We start from the raw sequence: 18,651 nt of genomic DNA on the forward strand, positions 1-18,651 counted from the left end.
GCCTGGATGAGGCATAGGCCTTGTTCAGCAGCCTTTTCTTTTCTGGCTCTTCCTGAACACACCTGTGGATTATACCAGGGACAATGACTTGGACTTTAGCCCCCCCTCGGACACACCTGTGGACTACACCAGGTACAAATGACTTTTTGTTGCACTCTCTCATGGAGCTACTTGCGGATTATACTAGGGTCAGTCCACTCTAGGTGGACACGCACTGACCTTTTGCACCTTAATCCCTTGTATAACGCACTGACTTTTTTTTGGTCTTTTTTACTGTGCTCCTTTTCCTCTAAGCACCTTAACGTCCATTGTCTATCATGCACAGTATAAGTATAACATGCACAGTATACAATACATTGCTGCTATGCTCAGGCACCTTAGTTTAGTTTTTTTTTAGTTTTTATTATCTCAGGTAATTTGTAAATATGTAGATAACTTGTCTGGCCTTCTGTTGCTCTCTTGTTTTGATCTCCTTCCCACTTACCCCCCACCCTCTTCTTCTCCCCCCCCCCTCTTCTTTCTATGGAAACTAACGTTGCGATGGGAACGATGTACAAAAAAGAATTTCACCCACTTTTTTACCTTGTAAACCTGTGATGTGACAATAAAACTGATTCTGATTCTGATTCTTACCGGCCTGGTTGGTGGTGATGTCTATGGAGACGTGCTGGGCGGGGTAGGGGCTCTTGTTGCTGACCCCGTTGACCGCCTGGATCTCGAAGCTGTAGACGGTGTGCGCCCAGAGGTTGCTGATGAACACCCGCGTGTCCATCAGGCCCAGCTGCCGGGGCACGAAGTCCACGTTGTCGTCGCAGTGGGAGCACGCGCGGCGGTCGGAGGCGCGGCACTTCTTGCACACGATGTTGTACACCACGTCGATGCGGCCGCCCGTCTCGCGCGGCGAGTGCCACTCCAGGATCACCGAGGTCTCGTTGACGATGGAGATGACGTTCCTCGGGCCGGACGGGACACCTATACAGGAGGGGGGGGGAGGGGGGGGGGCCAGAGGAAAGATGTGTTGTTGGGTTGGGTTTTCGTTTGTGGTTTAGTTTTTCCCTTCAGCTCAGTCAATTAACCCATTGAGACCTGAAGCCGATTCTACAAATGTCTACTAAATCCCAACAGTATTCTGAAAAAAAAACGTATGTTTCTATATCAGTGGTGCTCAAACTTTTTCATGTCAAGGACCCCAAAAATGGCCGCCGACCCCCATCTCAAAATATTTTGTTCCAGGCACCCCCAGAAGCAAAGATTTGAGTTAAAAATGTTCGCTTCAAAGGAATATATTCAAAGATTTGCACACATTTTCACGATTTTTCAAAAATAGCAGATCTACAAGCTCGTAGCGCGGCACCGAGCTTGTAGATCTGCTATTTTTTAATAGCCAAAGTGTAAAATAATGCTTTTTTGCTCAAATAAAAAAATTACACAGACGCGTTCCCGGTCTTAAAGGGTTAAGTACTCTGTAATGAATGTGAGACTCTTTATCCAAGATACCATATTTCTTTCATTTCATTCTTGCTTTCCGTCCCTATTTTTGTTCATATACTTTCCTTCCTCCACCTCACTCGTTTCTCACTCTTTTTGTCCTTGCTTATCCTCCTCCCAATCTTCAGAGCATTTGGAATGCTAATTTATTCCATTCACACACCAGACAGAGATCACAGAGCGAGACGTTTGTGTCTATCAAACATTGGTTATTTAGCAGAGCGCGTTGTAGCGTGGAGTACCCGAGCGCCTCTGGAGATTCACGCTTTCGCGTTCACACTCCTCATAGCCTGCAGCTCGAGCAGAACTCACCTAGGCACGTTATTCACAAGGAAAATGGCGAAATAATTAGACTATTGTTTTTCCAGCGTAGCATGTTATTTGCTATGGGTGCAGGGGGAGGAGGATTGCTTATAGCCGTACTGCGTTTCATAGCGAAACAGCCGTCCAAGGTATCGCTCAGGTATAACAACAGTGATAAACTCCCCTTACTTAACTTGAGTTTCCATGTCCCTGTGGGTGTTCAGAGTTAGTGATTTGCCTCTCTGTGGAGGGTCAGATAGCAGGTATTGTCTGTGATAAAAAACAGAGGCTCCTCAAAGCGCCACGGTGCTGCTTAGCTCGGGAGAGTCTTTTTAAGCTGCCCCGCAGCATAGATCTGGCATCAGTTTATCCCCTATAAAGGGCTGACCTTTGTCATTAGCGGAGGACAAGCTAATTTGACCCTGAGTCGGTGTCTAGTCTACAGACGGTGGCACTATAAACAAAACAAAACAAAAAACGTACTCCGACAGGAGCATTTATGGGCTCAATTCTAGAGAGCCCTTAAGAAGTTACCAAGCTTTTTATTTCCTTTCTTAACATGCTCCCCTTTCCGCCTCAGCTTTCCTGCAGGATCTTATTTGATCTCGGGGAAGACTCCGGGTTGAAGCCCCTGAAACGGTTCTTAGTAATAGCCGTTTCATTGCATCTGTCTCTGTGGTCTGTCATAAACAAGGGCTTTTTAAGCCAAGCTCGTTCTTTACTTTAAGCACGCTGGAACACGGCTCCTTGAGTTCCACATCTCTGCTGTGGGCAGAGAGAGCAGGCAGGGGCGCTCACTTCTGTCAACGTGGGGGCACAATCAATCATTGTTGGTGCAAAGCCACGTGGGACAAACACTGGGGTTTGGGGAGGCTGGGACCGAGCGCCGGATAACACACTATAGAGGAGGGTGACAGAACAGCGGTGTTGTTGCCGCAGCAATCCCGAGCTCAGTGCCTCAGCGATGGAGAGGTCAGTGACAGGAAGGGTATATGACCTCTGCAGTGTGACTATTATGGTCTGGCAGAGACGACAGCCTCTGGAAACATGGTCATTCGGTACATGCTATACAACGAGCAGTGGTGGAAAAAGTACTCAAATGTTTTACTTAAGTAAAAGTATCAATACTGCAATGTAGAAGTTAAGTAAAAGTACAAAAGTATTGGAAATTGGAAATACTCCAATGTATACTATACTACATACTATAATATAGTATTGGAAATTGGAAATATGGAAGTACCTCAAAATTGTACTTAAGTACAGTACTTAAGTAAATGTACTTAGTTACTTTCCACCACTGACAACGAGTGTTGTCAGTGGTATTCAGAGTATTCAGAGAACGATAGATAAATAGACAGACAGACAGACAGACAGACAGACAGACAGACAGACAGACAGACAGACAGACAGACACACAATCACACACACACACACACACACAGAGAGAAAGGGAGAGGGCTATACACTACAGAGAACTGGATGGGTTTTCTGCTAAACCAGGCCATGTGAGGGAAAGTGGCAACACCTTCTCTCTGGGCCTCTGGGGGATTGCTCTAGAGGCACTTCATGCACTCCCCATGCCGCTTCCATCTTCTGCATCATCAATCACGCGCATGCACGCCCACGAAAAAACCCACACGCTGCAGGGAAACGCGGTGCATGTCCTCGTGTGTTGCATGACAGTCTGTGTGTACACACTATATATGTGAGTGCGTTTCCCATGTGGAAAAATGCATTTGGCATGAAAGCACACATCTGTTTCCATGCACCCATGGGCCCGCTGTCTGTACCTATTTATTCATACATGGCTCGAATATGAAATATACAACAAACAAACAACTGTGAACTGAGCAAGGTGTGTTGCCAAGGCACTTTGTCCTTTGTATCCGCTTAGACTCACATATCGCAGGGGGAAAGCAGGAGAAATCAGATGTGACTGCCACTTAACCGGTGATTTGCAGGCTATTAATGCTGCCCTTGGCTGTTTTAATTTGCCATAAGATTTAATTTGTCGGGAGCGTTACTTACAGCCTCTCGGCTGGCATGCATTTAGCTACGCCAGTCAGACTCGATTGTGCTTAGGCCACACGTTGCCTGTGCCAAAATGACAAAAAGCACAAGCGTTGTCCTCAAACAAATCCTAGCGGGGCCTGCCTTCAAAGAGATGGTGTCGCGTTGGTTTGATGGTTAGTGTGTGTGAGGCAGGGTGAAACACAGTTTAATTCCCCAAAGGTCAGACACACATTGGCCTGGCATAATAGTACAGTGTCAGTGTGAGACTAATCAAGCTATAGGGTATTTAGCAAAATAGTTCTACACAGAGGCAATTAACATCAGGAAGCTTTTATGGCAGGGTCAGCTCTTTTTCTTGTGTTAATTGTACACAGAATATATTTTTCTCCACTTTGCTTAATGTATCCCCATTTCACTAGTACAGACCATGCAACTAAACTGAAACACATTCAAGTTGTTTATTCACATAAGTAAGAAAGGTTATGGTAGTGAACGCCATGCTCAGTGTGGAGTGGGCCCATATGCCCATATCTCTGTATCTATATCACACGGCACGTTGTGAGCTTGTAGATCTGCTATAATAGGGACGCTAGGGTTCACATGGTTAATTACTTCCCGTCCCTTCCCTCTCCACACAAGAGTGCCTAAAGATTAAATCCACAGCACGCTGTTGTACCCACTGCCCTTGTCCACAGCAAACAAAAAAAAGAGCACGCTTCAGACAACAGCCACCTGTCCTTCCGCTGCCAGGTGCCTGAAGAGGTAAGTGACTGGTGAGCGCAGGTGTGACAACGTGTTGGCAGGGCGCCAAGGAAAGGCCGCAACCCCTGTTTCCTCCCCTGGGCTTGCTGATATGAAGTCTACGAGCTCAGCCCCCCCCCCAGAATCAACACCCCACAGCACAATGTTTACCCAGTCCCAGTCCCTGGCTTCTCCCCTTTCACACTGTTTGTTTGTATGACATGAAACAGGCCTCGTGGGACCGATTGAATGGGCGGGGGTGCCCCCCCTCCTCCTCCCCCACAGGAGTGGAGATACGGATCGCGGGGCCCGCAATGTTCGAGGTGCTGAATGAAGGAGCCGTGTGTGGGACGGAGAGCCACATAATAAAACATGTTCTAAAGGCCTTGTGTTGTTGTCTGGTACGGATTGAAGAGGTGCATGTGTGGGCCTGTGTGTGTGTGCGTGTGCGTGTGCGTGTGTGTGTGTGTGTGTGTGTGTGTGCGCGTGTGTGTGTGCGTGCGACAGTTACATTGGTTTATAGCTACTACACTGCACAAAAAAAGTGTTAATTTAACCACTTTCAACCTGGTGTTCTTATTTCTGCCATGTCATTAGGCAACATTTAGAACATTTTAGAACATTTCCCAAATAGCAGCTCACAACACGTTGCAATGCGGTGTGAGCTTGTAGATCGGCCATTTTCACTATTTTTCATAGGACTAAGTACAGTACATAGGGCTTAAGTGGTTACCTCGTGTACACTCTCAAGAGTTCAAATGAACACTGAGTATTTTAGTGTATACTGCTTTATAGAGAGGGGAAACTGGACATGTAGGTTCTGTGCCGTAGTGAGCGTGCACTCACTACACAGAGCAGTGACATCACACATATATAGAGAAGAGAAAAGAAAGAACAAGTCAACAGAGGAGAACAGATATATATATGTATGTGCTCTTTGACCGTTTGTTCTTTGAAGACGGAACAAGGAGGTGAGAGGCTGAGAAAGAGGGGGGGGGGGTGAGTTAGTCGAATATATAGAAGAGCAAAGGGTTATGGTTTGAGGACTCAAGGATAAAATGGAGAGATGAGGAGAATGGGCAATGGGAGTTTTTGAAGGGCTCGTGTTTTTGTCTGGAAGTCCAGACAGTGTTTGACAGGGATCAAGACGGCATGCAGAGAGCCTGGCCACAGTTATGAGGGCTCACACAACCCCAGAGCCAACGTGGTACAGACCAGGAATGTGACGAACCCATCAGAACCGTCCCGTCAGCTTCTGAATCCCTCTTTGCATTCCAATTCTTTTTGGGGGTTGTTGTTTTTGTTTCCTTTATGAGTTTGTCTTGGAGGGTAGGGTGGTTACAATACCACAGCAAGATATAAGGACATATGATGTTTCACATAACACAGCAGACGCAATTCAATTTAAACCTGCTGTGGTGTATTTGTTTCCTAGATTATCAAACTTTTAGATTTCAAACGGTTGCAGTCGTCCAACAGCAACCCAGTGCAGTGTTTTCACAGAGGCACCGAGATTCCCACATTTTGTGAGCCGAAGCCGTCGCCATCGTAATGGCGTTCCTGTTGTGGGTACTGTATTTCAGCAATATTCCACTAACAATGTGCAAGTTCGAATAATGATAGCCATATATCTAACCGGCAAACATTTAGTTCATCTTATTTGGTGAACCACATAGACCGGTGATAAAATGTCGATATAAAATGCAATAAAAGCCAGTGTTCTTGTGGTGGGTTGTGCCTTTATGCTAGGCCCGCCTTTTCAGTCCGTTAGCGCCAGCTGTGCCGACTCGGCTGCTGTGATTCAAACTTACGAACTCATCAATTGTGCAGCCGATAAAACATTAAGGTTACCGCCCTCAACCTAGAGGCCTGTATATATATACGTATACTGTACATGCTGCCTCATTCCATCCTTTGTGCTGGTGTTACAACACTTTCAGCTGGCCCCCCACCCCCACACTGTGGGATATATCGACGCCTCCTATATACCCTGGCCTCGCTCGCTCTTCAGCCCCACTGTCTACTGTTCTTCACAGCAGGCGATCCCAGTCTTCTCCGCATCCCCTCTCCCCCATGGACTAATCAGCCATGGTTTCACTGCCCAATACCCCTCCAATTACCACTAAGCCTGTCATTCTCCGTCTCTGCCTCGCATAGCCAGCAAAGCCCACTGGCTCAGCAGGCAGGAGCACGCCAAACCCCCATGTTGGGGGTATAAGGGGTAGTGGGGGGGGGGGGGGTTTGAGTGTGTCATCCCGGGAGGGGGCCTGAGGCAACTGGGGGGAAGGGGGAGCTGTTCCTATTACCTAGAGAAGGAGAGCAGAGAGGGATGGAGAAGCGCTTCAATGCAAACCAAAATCCCAAAGGCCCCCCGCCCCCCCCCCCCCCAACCCCCCTCTTCTGCTGGCTGGCCAAGCTGAGAGGAAGAGTATGGGCCCATATACTGCAGGTATCCTGAGACAAAGTGGGCTCCGTGTTCCTCCCCTCTCCTCCGGGGATTGGCCGGTGTCTTAACCCATTTAGACCGGGAACGCAGCTATGTGTCATTTTTAAGATTTCTTTGAGCTATTAAAAAATAGCAGATATACAAGCTCATAGTGCGGCACTCGGTGCGCTATGAGCTTGTAGATCTGCTATTTTTGATAAATCGTGGCAAAATCTTGGATTATATATTTTTTAAAGCGAACATTTGTAAAATATTTAGTTCCAGGAAGTTGGAACCCCCAGAAGCAAATATTTTGAGTTACAAAAGTTACAAAAAGGAAAAAAAATAATATTTGCACAACTTTTCATGATTTTTCAAAAATAGCAGATCTGCAAGCTCATAGCGCGGCACTCGGTGCCGCGCTATGAGCTTGTAGATCTGCTATTTTTGAATAGCCCAACGAAATCTAAAAATGACACACAGATGCGTTCCCGGTCTTAAAGAGTTAAGGAGAAGCTTGGAGGCATGAGGATGAAGCGGAGGAGGGGGATGTAGTCTTGAAGTGGGTCCCGGGGCTTTGGCCGCGCGTCGTCTCTCCAGAGGGAAGAGGGATGGGTGGTAATGGCACGGGACCCCACCCGCTGACAAAGCTAGGTGCTGGCCAATCCATCAACGGGGCTAATCAGAGTGATCTGGAGCACACTCTGCGACCTGGCGGTGCTAAGGCCCGCCCGCGCCGCTGAAACTAAAGCTTCTTCCCCCATTACAGATTGGCCTGATTTGAGATACCGCTACGCTACGCGACTGGCTTCTTATCAGGACCTGCTAGCATTAAGGAGATTCTTAACGGGATGATCTCGCTGTGCACCTCCCACCTCCGGGCTGAGATCTGGGGCATCATGGACATAATGTACTGAACTATTATGTTCAGCTGCTATACTGTAGTAGATGTTCAAGGTTCAAGGGGGTCTAGAGCAGTGCGCCCCAAGGCACAAAGGGCAAGTCAGAATGGCACCTGTATTCACATCCTTGAAAAATTGTCTCTATAATTTTGTCTCTATTTTTGAAAATGTGTGGGGGGGAGTGGGGGGGCGCTGTGTTTCTCCCCTCTGCTCAGGGAGGAATTTAAAACACAAATATTTTCATAACTTTTTTATGACATGCCAAAAATAGGGACCAGTGTTGATTTCGTCGACTAAAACTATGACGAAAAATGTTCGTCGACTACCTTTTTTCACTGATAAAAACTAAATAAAAACTAAATAACAACTAAGCTACGATGACTAAAACTAAGACTAAATATAGTGATAATTTCATCAACAAATAAAAATTAGACTAAAATGTTAGGGAGGGAGGAATGGAGAAGAGATCCAGTAGAACTAAAAGACAAGTCATTATGTTTGGTTGCGAGTGGGTGTTGCGCTCTGAAAATAGCAGATCGGCTATTTTCAGTAGTGTATAATGTGCATTTTTGTAGAATAGAATTTACCTCCATTTACCGCCAATTTATTATTGATAAATGAGTGGCACAAAGTGCTGATGCAGTAAATGAAATGAAATGAAAGATAATTCATACGTTTTTGTATAGTTGTATATGCTGCAATAATAATATGTGGTTGACACAAAATCTCAAGTCACACCAGCGTGTCTCGACACACTGTTCGGTAACCACTGCTGTAGATGTTCAAGGTTCCAGGGGGTTTAGAGTGTAACTTTGCACACGTTGGCTGTCCCAAAGACTAGACTCAAAACTAAGGGTGACCTTATAGGGCGAGCCTTTGCAGTGACGGTTTCTAGAATGTGTTAAAAATATATTTGTTCCGTTTGTGTTGAACATGAATTTAACAGATATTGGTGGGTGGCGGGTAAACTGATTTCTCAGTAGAGGTGAGGATTGTGGGCAGATGAGTGCAGAATTTGTGTTGCCTAGAAGAGTGCTATAACCGGCTATTATAACTTCATATTGCCCACTCACCCACTGAATTTGAGTGGGATTTGTTTTTTCCAAAGCATCAACACTCATTCACAATGTCAACAGAAACGCACACAACGTGTCATCATCTGAACGCAACATTATTGCTACATTGCAACTAAGGTTGCATCACAAATAAATTAAGTGTACTTCTTAGTGTAAATTCAGGCCTTTGATAGTGAGATGGACAGTAGCAGAGAGAACACAATCTCTATGAATGTGCATGTGAGCGCGTGAAGGAGAAGAAGAACTGCAATAATAGAGAGAGATTACAACTAGTAACACAACAAAAACATCAGTATAGAATCCCAGCTCGGCCCAGTGGGGGGTCTTTAAAGCAGCCTCGACTGGGGAGTTGTTTTGTAGAGTGCTTGGGGAGCATCCAAGGCCTCAAGGTACAGATGGAAGCTAGACTTCAGAACCTCACCAGAGACCTTTGGTGCAGACTATGGGAAGGCAAGAGCGTCTATCTCAAGCCTCGAGGTGGGGATTGCCGCACTTATGGGATCATTCAAAACAAGTCAGATACACGGGCAGCGTTTCACTGGGGTTCCTCGAACGCTTCCAGGCACTCGCTTAAAATGGAAACGCGGCAATAGGGCTGCGTTCGATACGCAAGGGTGTAGATGCTGCCTAGTAGGGGGAAGGCTTCAGCTGCCAAAAGATAAGACAAAAGAATGTGGTCCTCAGTCCGTCCCAACGGCAATATGCTCTACTATGCACGGCAGCCACATTGGCAAGACATTAGGCCTCTTCTTGCTTCCTTCACATGTGTTACCAATGATACTAATTAAGTGTTCCATTTAGTGTAGCCACAGATCCGACCACCGTGCTCATATATGGGTTAAATCGGTGGGGTGGGTGTCTTGAGTCTGGTGCTTCTATGAGGAAGTTTATTTTCCAAGGGGGCGGGATCAAAACAATGGCTCTCGACGCAATTGGTTAGACCTACAATCAACTACCAATTATAGTCTCCCATATTTGAATACTGGGCCCTGATTGGTCACCCCAGACTTCGGGAGCAGGAAATGGATTCACAACGGAGCGGTGCCAGACCATAAATCGCAGAGGGCTAATTTTTATTTTAATTGCCGTCAAGTCATTTCGGATATGCGGTTGTCCAGAACTGAGCTTGTAGCTCTGCGGTTTTCGGTGCGCGCAACCAAGTATAAATCAGGCATCGGAGGCGCTTGCCAAGCAGTGGTAGCAGAGGACGAACAGGTAAACAAACTGAGGGGGGGGCTACAGTGTTTTCCTCCAGTGTAATTGTGTGTCAGTGGGGAGCGCGGAGCGGCTCGGCTTATTCCTTTTACATAGGATTAAGATAACTACGGAGCCAGCAGAAGCCTTATTGGATCCTCAGCGAATTACTGCGGGACAATGTCGGGGCCTTTCTCAGCATCTGCCTGAGTAATTAAGACTTCAGGGGATGATGGGAGAGAGACAGAGTGAGAGACTCACGGAGGAGGAACTTCTTGTACTCGGAGAGAGGAGACAGCGTGTGTGTGTGTGTGTTTGTGCGTGTGTGTGTGTGTGTGTGTGTGTGTGTGTGTGTGTGTGTGTGTGTGTGTGTGTGTGTGTGTGTGTGTGTGTGTGTGTGTGTGTGTGTGTGTGTGCGTTAGAGATGCGCGGTTTTAGCCGCAGTTGCCGCAGTTAACCGCAGTTTGGGTGGATTTGGGTCAATCAAATATAACTATTAATTAATATTGGATAAACCGCGGGTGATATAATGCGGGAATTAAATTAATGATATCAATCTATAGGCCTATTATAGCTTTTAAAAAGCACGAAATCTCGCCGTGCGTGCGTTTGTAGTATTTTAATATTACGTCATTTTACATGTGTGCGTGCGTGAGGGAGTGTGAGACAGAGAGAGAGAGAGACGGACGGACAGACAGACAGGGAAATATTATGCATGACAGAGAGAGAGATATATTGAAAGAGAGAGGAAGCTTATTGCCACAATAATGGAGAGGTCAGCGTTGGAACGCCCACAGTGTGTTCATTATGGTCTGGCTGAGCCCAGAGCTTTGGATAACGTTGTCATTTTAGCACATACTTTGGTCCAGAGATGCAACCACACACACTGGTGTTACTATGGAGAGAGAGAGAGAGAGAGAGAGAGAGAGAGAGAGAGAGAGAGAGAGAGAGAGAGAGAGAGAGAGAGAGAGAGAGAGAGAGAGAGAGAGAGAGACAGAGAGAGAGAGAGAGAGAGAGAGAGAGCTGCACATTGTGTGGGTGTTTTTGATACAGAAGACCTCTGTGACATAACACAACGTAGGAGAGACGCTCAGACCGATGTTTACATTGAAATGACAAGAGATACATGAGATACAGGAGCGCTATCTACAACAACTGGTTCTCAACGTCAGGTCTGGGGCACTAACAGGGTCCCAAATAGACCCTTATGGGTCTGTAACTCTCTGAGAGTGTACAGATAAAATATATGAACAATATAAGCAAGTACACCGTTTTATACAATACGTAGTGGGGGTCCCTCCCTGCTTCATCATGCTCTCTCTCAGCTAAGGGGTCCTTTGGCCTGAAAACCGTTGAAGACCCCTGATCAACAGTATCTCTGACGTGCGTAATGAGCAGTGGTGGGAAAAGTACTCGCATGTTTTACTTGAGTAAAAGTATCAATACTGCAGTGTAGAAATACTCTGTTACAAGTAAAAGGCCTGTGTTCAAAATGTTACTTGAGTAAAAGTACAAAAGTATTGGCATCAAAATATACTTTTAAGTACCAAAAGTAAAAGTACTGTTTGAAAATAGCAGATCTACAAGCACAAAACGTGTCGCATCGCGACGCGTTGTGAGCTTGTAGATCGGCTATTTTCAAATAGCCTAGGTATGAAATAGGGCTAAAGTGGTTAATGTATGTTTTATAATACCATAATTTATAACTGAAAAGTAACTAAAGTTGTCAAATAATTGTAGTGGAGTAATATATATTGATATTGTAATATATTTTTTTTTACTTAAGTACAGTACTTGAGTAAAAGTACTTAATTACTTCACACCACCGATAACGAGTGATGAAGGTTACTCACTTGTGCACGGCGCATCCGGTAAGTCGACGTCGGCGCGGTAGTAGCCGTTGCGGCACACACAGATGGTGGCGGCCTCGGCCGCTGAGCGGCTATTGGGAGGACACTGCAGACACAGCCCTGGACCCTGAGTCGACTTGAAGGTACCAGGAGGGCATGCTGAGAGAGAGAGAGAGAGAGAGAGAGAGAGAGAGGGGGGGATAGGGAGAGAGAGTACCTACAATTAACACAATTTACAATTGAGGCATTTAGCAGACGACATTTTTCACTCAAGAGTGAAAATATACTGTCAAACATTTCCTAAACCCTGTTCGTGTGCCTAATTCAAGCTCACCGGCGGTGATTTTATTAGTTGTTTTATACGTTTTTGTCATAAAGATTTTACATATCAGATCTCAGTTACTATTCCCAGTTACCCACTCACGTTCCCGGTTATAGCCTATATTATTATCAGTGGTGGAAAAGTAACTAAGTACATTTACTGTACTTAAGTAAAATTTTGAAGTATTTGTAATTTACTTGAGTATTTCCAATTTCCAATACTTTTACTTCTACTCCACTACATCTCAGAGGCAAATATTGTACTTTTACTCCACTACAATTATTTGATAACTTTAGTTACAAGTTACTTTTTAGATATAAATTATGATATTATAAAACATATATTAACCACTTCAGCCCTATTTTACACCTAGGCTATTTGAAAATAGCCGATCTACAAGCTCACAACGCGTCGCATCGCGACGCGTTGTGAGCTTGTAGATCTGCTATTTTCAAACATTCGAGTACTTTTACTTTTGGTACTTTAAGTATATTTTGATGCCAATACTTTTGCACTTTTACTCAAGTAACATTTTGAATTCCGAACTTTTACTTGTAACAGAGTACTTCTACATTGCAGTATTGATACTTTTACTTAAGTAAAACATTTGAGTACTTTTTCCACCACTGATTATTATGTTTCTGCCTGTACACCAAATTAAGCCTAGCACTAGCCAACACGTGAGGTTTGAGTGGGATTTAAATGTTAATCAATATTTAAAAGACAGTGGTCTCCCCGCTGCACGGGGGAGAAGGTGTCAGAGCTTGTGGAGCCCTGAGGGGAGAGAGTGGCCAATGGAATGGCAGGAAAAAAACGGTCAATTGGATCTGAAGTCCGTCTGAAGTCTGTCTGTGTGGTAGTTGGCCTTACTGCCGTCATGCGAGTGTTAACCAGAGCGACTTACAATAGGCAAGGGACCCCAGGACCTTTTTGTGCCATCCTTTTAGCTTTAATGTCTTACTGTACCACGTGCCATTTACAGTTCTGACTAATAAAGTATTCAATCAATTCAATTAATCAAAAACAGTGTAGTGCCTCTGTAAACTTTACTATAGGATCACAGGTAAATCAAGAACCTAGCATCAGTCTAAACAATATGTATCAAAATAATAATCTGCACATTGAACTACAGTATAGGATACCAAGTAAACAATGCACCTAGCATCTGTCGGAATGACATCTAGATTACATTCTACGTTGTGGTAAAAAAAAAACTAGCTAAGTCTGCTTGGTCGTCATAACTAATAGAGAGAGAGAGTAAGACAGAAGCAAGGACTAGCATGCAGCACTTGTCACACAGGAGGGTAATGTCACAGAGGAAAATGCAGTCCATGTTGAAATGAGACTTGTTATTGCCTGATCCATGCTGGGGTCTCAAACTCTCAGCGTTTCGAGGCTCTCGGGTGTTCCTCCCAACCCTACCGCCACCCCTGCTCACTCATTTCATATTGTTGCTGTTGTTGTGCAGAAACCTTGTACCTCCATCGCGTTTCCTTGTTTCATAATTGATTTCTCTGTCGTTTTATTATGAATTAATCTGTCCTTTTTTATACTTGACAGTGTCATGTACAATTAGCAAAAATAGCAGATATACAAGCTCACAACGCGTGAGAAGCATTGTGAGCTTGTAGATCTGCTATTTTTATTAAATGAATGAATGAATGAATGAATTTGATTAAACATTTTTGATCATTTATGAAACAGGGATACCAGGTTCACAGTGGTTAAGTTGTCTGTGGGCTTAACCAGTGGAACCAATGAAAAATATCAAGTGCTTGTGACTAAATCCATTGGAACACAGGTTCCTTTTTTTCCATATCCTGAAAATTAACGGTTTGAGACATACAGGGTTTCCACCCGTCTCTGATGAAGGCTTTGCCCCATGCCGCAGATTCATCCCATCTAGCGCCGCTGGCCGAGGGGAGAGGTTATGGAGAAGGCACAAAGATTAGTGTGGCTGATGCTGCTCGGAATAAGCTCAGGCAATAACCAAATCTATTTCCATTCCCCATCCAGAGAGAATAAAACAAGATGGGGAGTTTCTGTACTGCCAAGAAGGATTTACCGGCTATAATAACCATGATGAATGTCTAATATTTTAGCTGACATCCTGGTAAGGGCAATGGCCGCTGTGCTGCACCCCCAAGTGAGGGTTGGTGGATATAAATTTAATGGGATAAGCGACTGGAGAGTTTCTCCATCTGCCTCTATTTGCCGGAGTAAAAGACGGTAATGACTTGACTGGGGCCGGGGAAATGGGAGAGCGGGCTCATTCCAGCGAGCGTAAAAGTGCACGTCGTACTTGGTTTATTGTAGAGAAGACAGTGTTATGAGTGTGACAGTGGATTTTAGGTTGGCGGCAACCTGCCCGAGATTGTTCGGATGATGACCAAGTATACAGAGGGGTTCATGAGAGAAAGCCATTTTTTGCACTTAAACACCTCTAACTAAAGCCTCGATTACGCGAAATGGTGAGATGGCACTGGTTAACAGTGACAATTTAATAGAGCAGGGGTCCTTTTGAATAGATTTAAAGGTGCTCTTAGTCAATATGAAATGAACTTAATACAAAAATGTTCAACTGAATCTCCCGGCAGGCACAATAAAAGGCTACTGGGTAAATGGAGTTAGTTTAAAATGGTAATGAATAGGTGACAGATTCCATCACCCGTTTTTTTAAGGGGCCGGACGACGGTCAGCGGCTATACGTGGGTAAAACCTTTAGACCTTTGTTTCAACAGGCGTTTAAGATTTAATTAAAAATGTTATGCTTCATTAACAGTAAGCACTGTGAAGCCGGGGCACAGAAGCGAGTGTCTATTTTACTGCACCGTAAAAGGGGGCAGGTTTCTCCTTTTCTTTTACGAGTCGCCCGTCGAAACTGTTCAGCCGGCCTTCCTCGGTGGGCTTTTACTCAAGAATGGAGGCGGGGGTGTAAGAGGGAGATGGAGTGAAGATATAAGTCTGCGCAGGATACTCGAGCGAGCCCTGACAGAGACACAGTGGAAGCTAAATGACTGACCTAGCATCTGGTCACACATCACCCCCACACTAGGCCATCGATAAACACTAAAGAATTGAGTACACACAAAGCAATGCACTGTCGCAAGCACACACGCACGCACACGCACGCACACACACAATAACAACAACAACCCTAGGCGGTTTATAGAACTACTCACAAGCTGCTGAATGGCAGACCTCAACAGCTACTGACAATGCACTATGATATTGTATCGTGTATTGTATTGTCATGAGGAATATACTGTATATAATGATGTATAGCTGTCTTGGAAAATGTGTGGGGAGAGTAGGGGAGCAAAGTGCAATAAAACAACACACTACTGCACCACACAACACAGTTACTACCTACAGAACCCTGCACAGCATGCAGCCCTACGTAATGTCGATTCCCAACGAAGCCCAGTGCACGGCTCCGTTTGTAAACAAACATTAAGTCAATTATGCTATCATATTGCTTTATTACTAATGCAATACAAGATGGATGTTATTGGCACAGGTTGCTGTTGTAAACGATTTTCTACTTGCCAGCATGTCTCAAAAGCATGTCTTTATGAGTCCACATAAAATCTAACCGTTTTAAGCTCGTACACCGGACTGGACCGGGTAAACTGGAAATCGACCCAAGCGTAAAGTGCAAGATTTCTTTAAAGGGACATGATTCTTTTTAAATGTATTGAACCTTTACTTATTCAGGGGAGGCCAACTGAAAGCAGAGCTCTCTTTCACAATTGAGCCCCGCGTGCAGAGAAGATACTTTACTTTGCAGCTTCAGATGCCCAAATACTTAAAGGACGACTTCATCCATTTTAATATTATAAATTATAATATGGTACCATTTTTGTCTATTCACTCTGTGTCTCAGAGGAGGGCTGTGGACAGTTCAGAAACCGATGGGGAATCCAAAGATAATAGAAACTGCAGGCTTTCTATTCGTGGAAAGTTACTGTAGCATGCTATAATGGAAGCCATTGTTCTCACGTTAATACAAATCTTTTTCTTTTTTTTATGTTGTCTGAAAAAAAGATGATAGGCGGGTTTCTGAAGTGTCTCCTATGAGACACAGACCGAGTAGATTTTTTGAAGATACTGTGGTAAAAAATGGGTGAAGTCGTCCTTTAAAAGACAAAACACAAAACGGAGAAACAATCAACCACAGCATGAAGAGCAAGAGCATGCATAATTCAACAGTGATTTAAACGGATCAAGTGATATGAAGTTTATACAGTTTCGCTATCGGTGCTGAATAAAATCGAAACACTGTTTTCCCTAGTTCTGTGTTAACACAGGGGAACATCCAGCACTAGAAATTCATGTGAACGTGTATAATAGTTTGCTGTTATAGACGTACTATAAGGTAAAAGGGTAACTTGTTTAAGTTTACTTTTGTTAAACAAACAGTGGACAATGTTGCTCCCTCTCGTGCAGAGAGTGATGGCCAGTTAGCCATCTAAATGTCTGATAAAGTGTAGTGTGATGTGTGCATTTATCTCCTGTAATAAACCGAAGAGCTCGACTAGTTGGTAGACTGCATCATGTGGTTTAAGAATAGAGGCAGCTGCATGCATATTTAAATAATATCACCATAGTTTAGTAGTGATAAAAAACGTTGTCTGCACAAATGTGTTTTCTACAGTGCGAGGCAATCTGTATTTCTATAAAACAAACCTAAAGTAGCCTCATTTTCAGTTTCTTGGTTGGCATCATTTAGAATGATGGCATTTGATAACTTATCATCCGACCATATCCCCCAAATTTTAATAAGATAATACCCGTTGTATTGGTGTTTATGACACAGAGTCCTGTAGGGACTCAGCGGGAGTCTGAATGTGAGTGTGTGAGAGCTGCAGGCTTGTAATTATGCATGTGATGATAAGGTGATGCATGGTGTGCGGGTGCTCTAAGCTTCATCCAGCTTGTGTGAGAGGTTTGAGCTACTCCAAATACAAGAGTGCGGAGACTTAAAAAGGTCTCCCGTAAGGATGTTTGTTTGTTTAGTTCCCCCCCCCTTTCCCCCCCAATTTAGCTGTTATACCAATAGGCTCCATGCACAGCAGCCATATTATCACTTCCTTCACAGGTGTTATCAATGATACTAATGAAGGCTCTGTTCCATTTAGTGTAGCACAGTGGTTCTCAGATTTATCAATTTCCACGACCCCCGCAACTCTTAGAGTGTACAAATGGACCCGTAAGGTTCCATTTGTACACTCTCAGAGTTAAACACCCATAAGGGGTCATTTGGAAACCCCTCAAGGAACTATGAGGGTCCCTGGACCCTCATAGTTCCTCATGAGGGTCCCTGGACCCTCATAGTTCCTCATGAGGGTCCCTGGATCCTCATAGTAATTGTAGACCCACTGGTGTAGCAGAGTGTTTCCAGTGAGCCAACATGCACAATATCAGCACTCTTGGAACAGAGCCTTCATTAGTATCATTGGTAACACCTGTGAATGTCTTCACACTATGGCTGCTGTGCATAGAGCTTATAACCCCATCCCATACATTTCTGTGTTGCCAACTTGCCACTGCTCCCTACTAGCTCACCTGCCAGTGAGGCGCCCTCACCGGGAGGACGTAGTACCTCTGTCGTACTCCTCCCGTTCGAGTCCGACACCCCTGCGCCCTCAAGCACTGACCATATAGGTTTGCGCGCGGCAGCTGCACGGAGGCTTTATGAAGCAATAACTTCCAAGAGACTACAAGACAATAAGCCGTGGATCTGTGGACTCAATTTTCACTAGGAAAAGGGCTGAGAGAACCTACATGTCATCACCTTGTGCATGGGCAGAGAGGCTGTAGTAAAGCGGAAATAAATACGCATACAGTACATTGCCCCTGGACACGCACATGCGCGCGCAAGAGTCAAATCTATTACCCTGACTCGCCAGGAAAAGGAGCATAATAAGTCTCAAAGTGCGCGTTTAATGGGGTGTGAGCAGCATATGTGCACTGGATGTGTGCCCTGCGGTTGTGTGTTTACAGGCAGACAGTCGTTTCGCTTTGGACACTCATAAACACTGGCAAAAAGCAAGCGGAGAGGAAAGCAATAGGAGGCTAGCGCTGAATCAGCCCGTCTGATATAATGCTGCCGCGAAAGCACCGCGAGGCAAACGCCAGAATGCAAGCAAGCTCAAATGAATGCACACACAAGCACGCACACTTGCACAAACACGAGTAGAGGTGGTGTGTAGACGGATGTCCAGTGTTGACATCTGTACTATCCTCACTGCCCAGGGTATAGTTCAACTGATTTCACACACACACACACACACACACACACACACACACACACACACACACACACACACACACA

General features: G+C 44.8%; 1 protein-coding gene across 1 annotated transcript in view; it reads right to left on the reverse strand.

Moving 5' to 3' along the window:
- LOC308092785 (ephrin type-B receptor 1-like) overlaps positions 1-18,651 on the reverse strand; it is a 251,743-nt gene that overhangs the window by 69,211 nt on the left and 163,881 nt on the right. Inside the window, exons 4-5 of the mRNA XM_080438885.1 lie at positions 11,996-12,151; positions 634-972 (exon numbers count right to left, since the gene is read on the reverse strand). Coding sequence (XP_080295011.1) covers positions 634-972; positions 11,996-12,151 — 495 coding nt within the window. The remainder of the gene's footprint in view (positions 1-633; positions 973-11,995; positions 12,152-18,651) is intronic.

The sequence above is a fragment of the Gymnoscopelus braueri genome (genome assembly GCF_963280865.1).
Source record: "Gymnoscopelus braueri genome assembly, chromosome: 10".
Lineage (NCBI taxonomy): Eukaryota > Metazoa > Chordata > Actinopteri > Myctophiformes > Myctophidae > Gymnoscopelus > Gymnoscopelus braueri.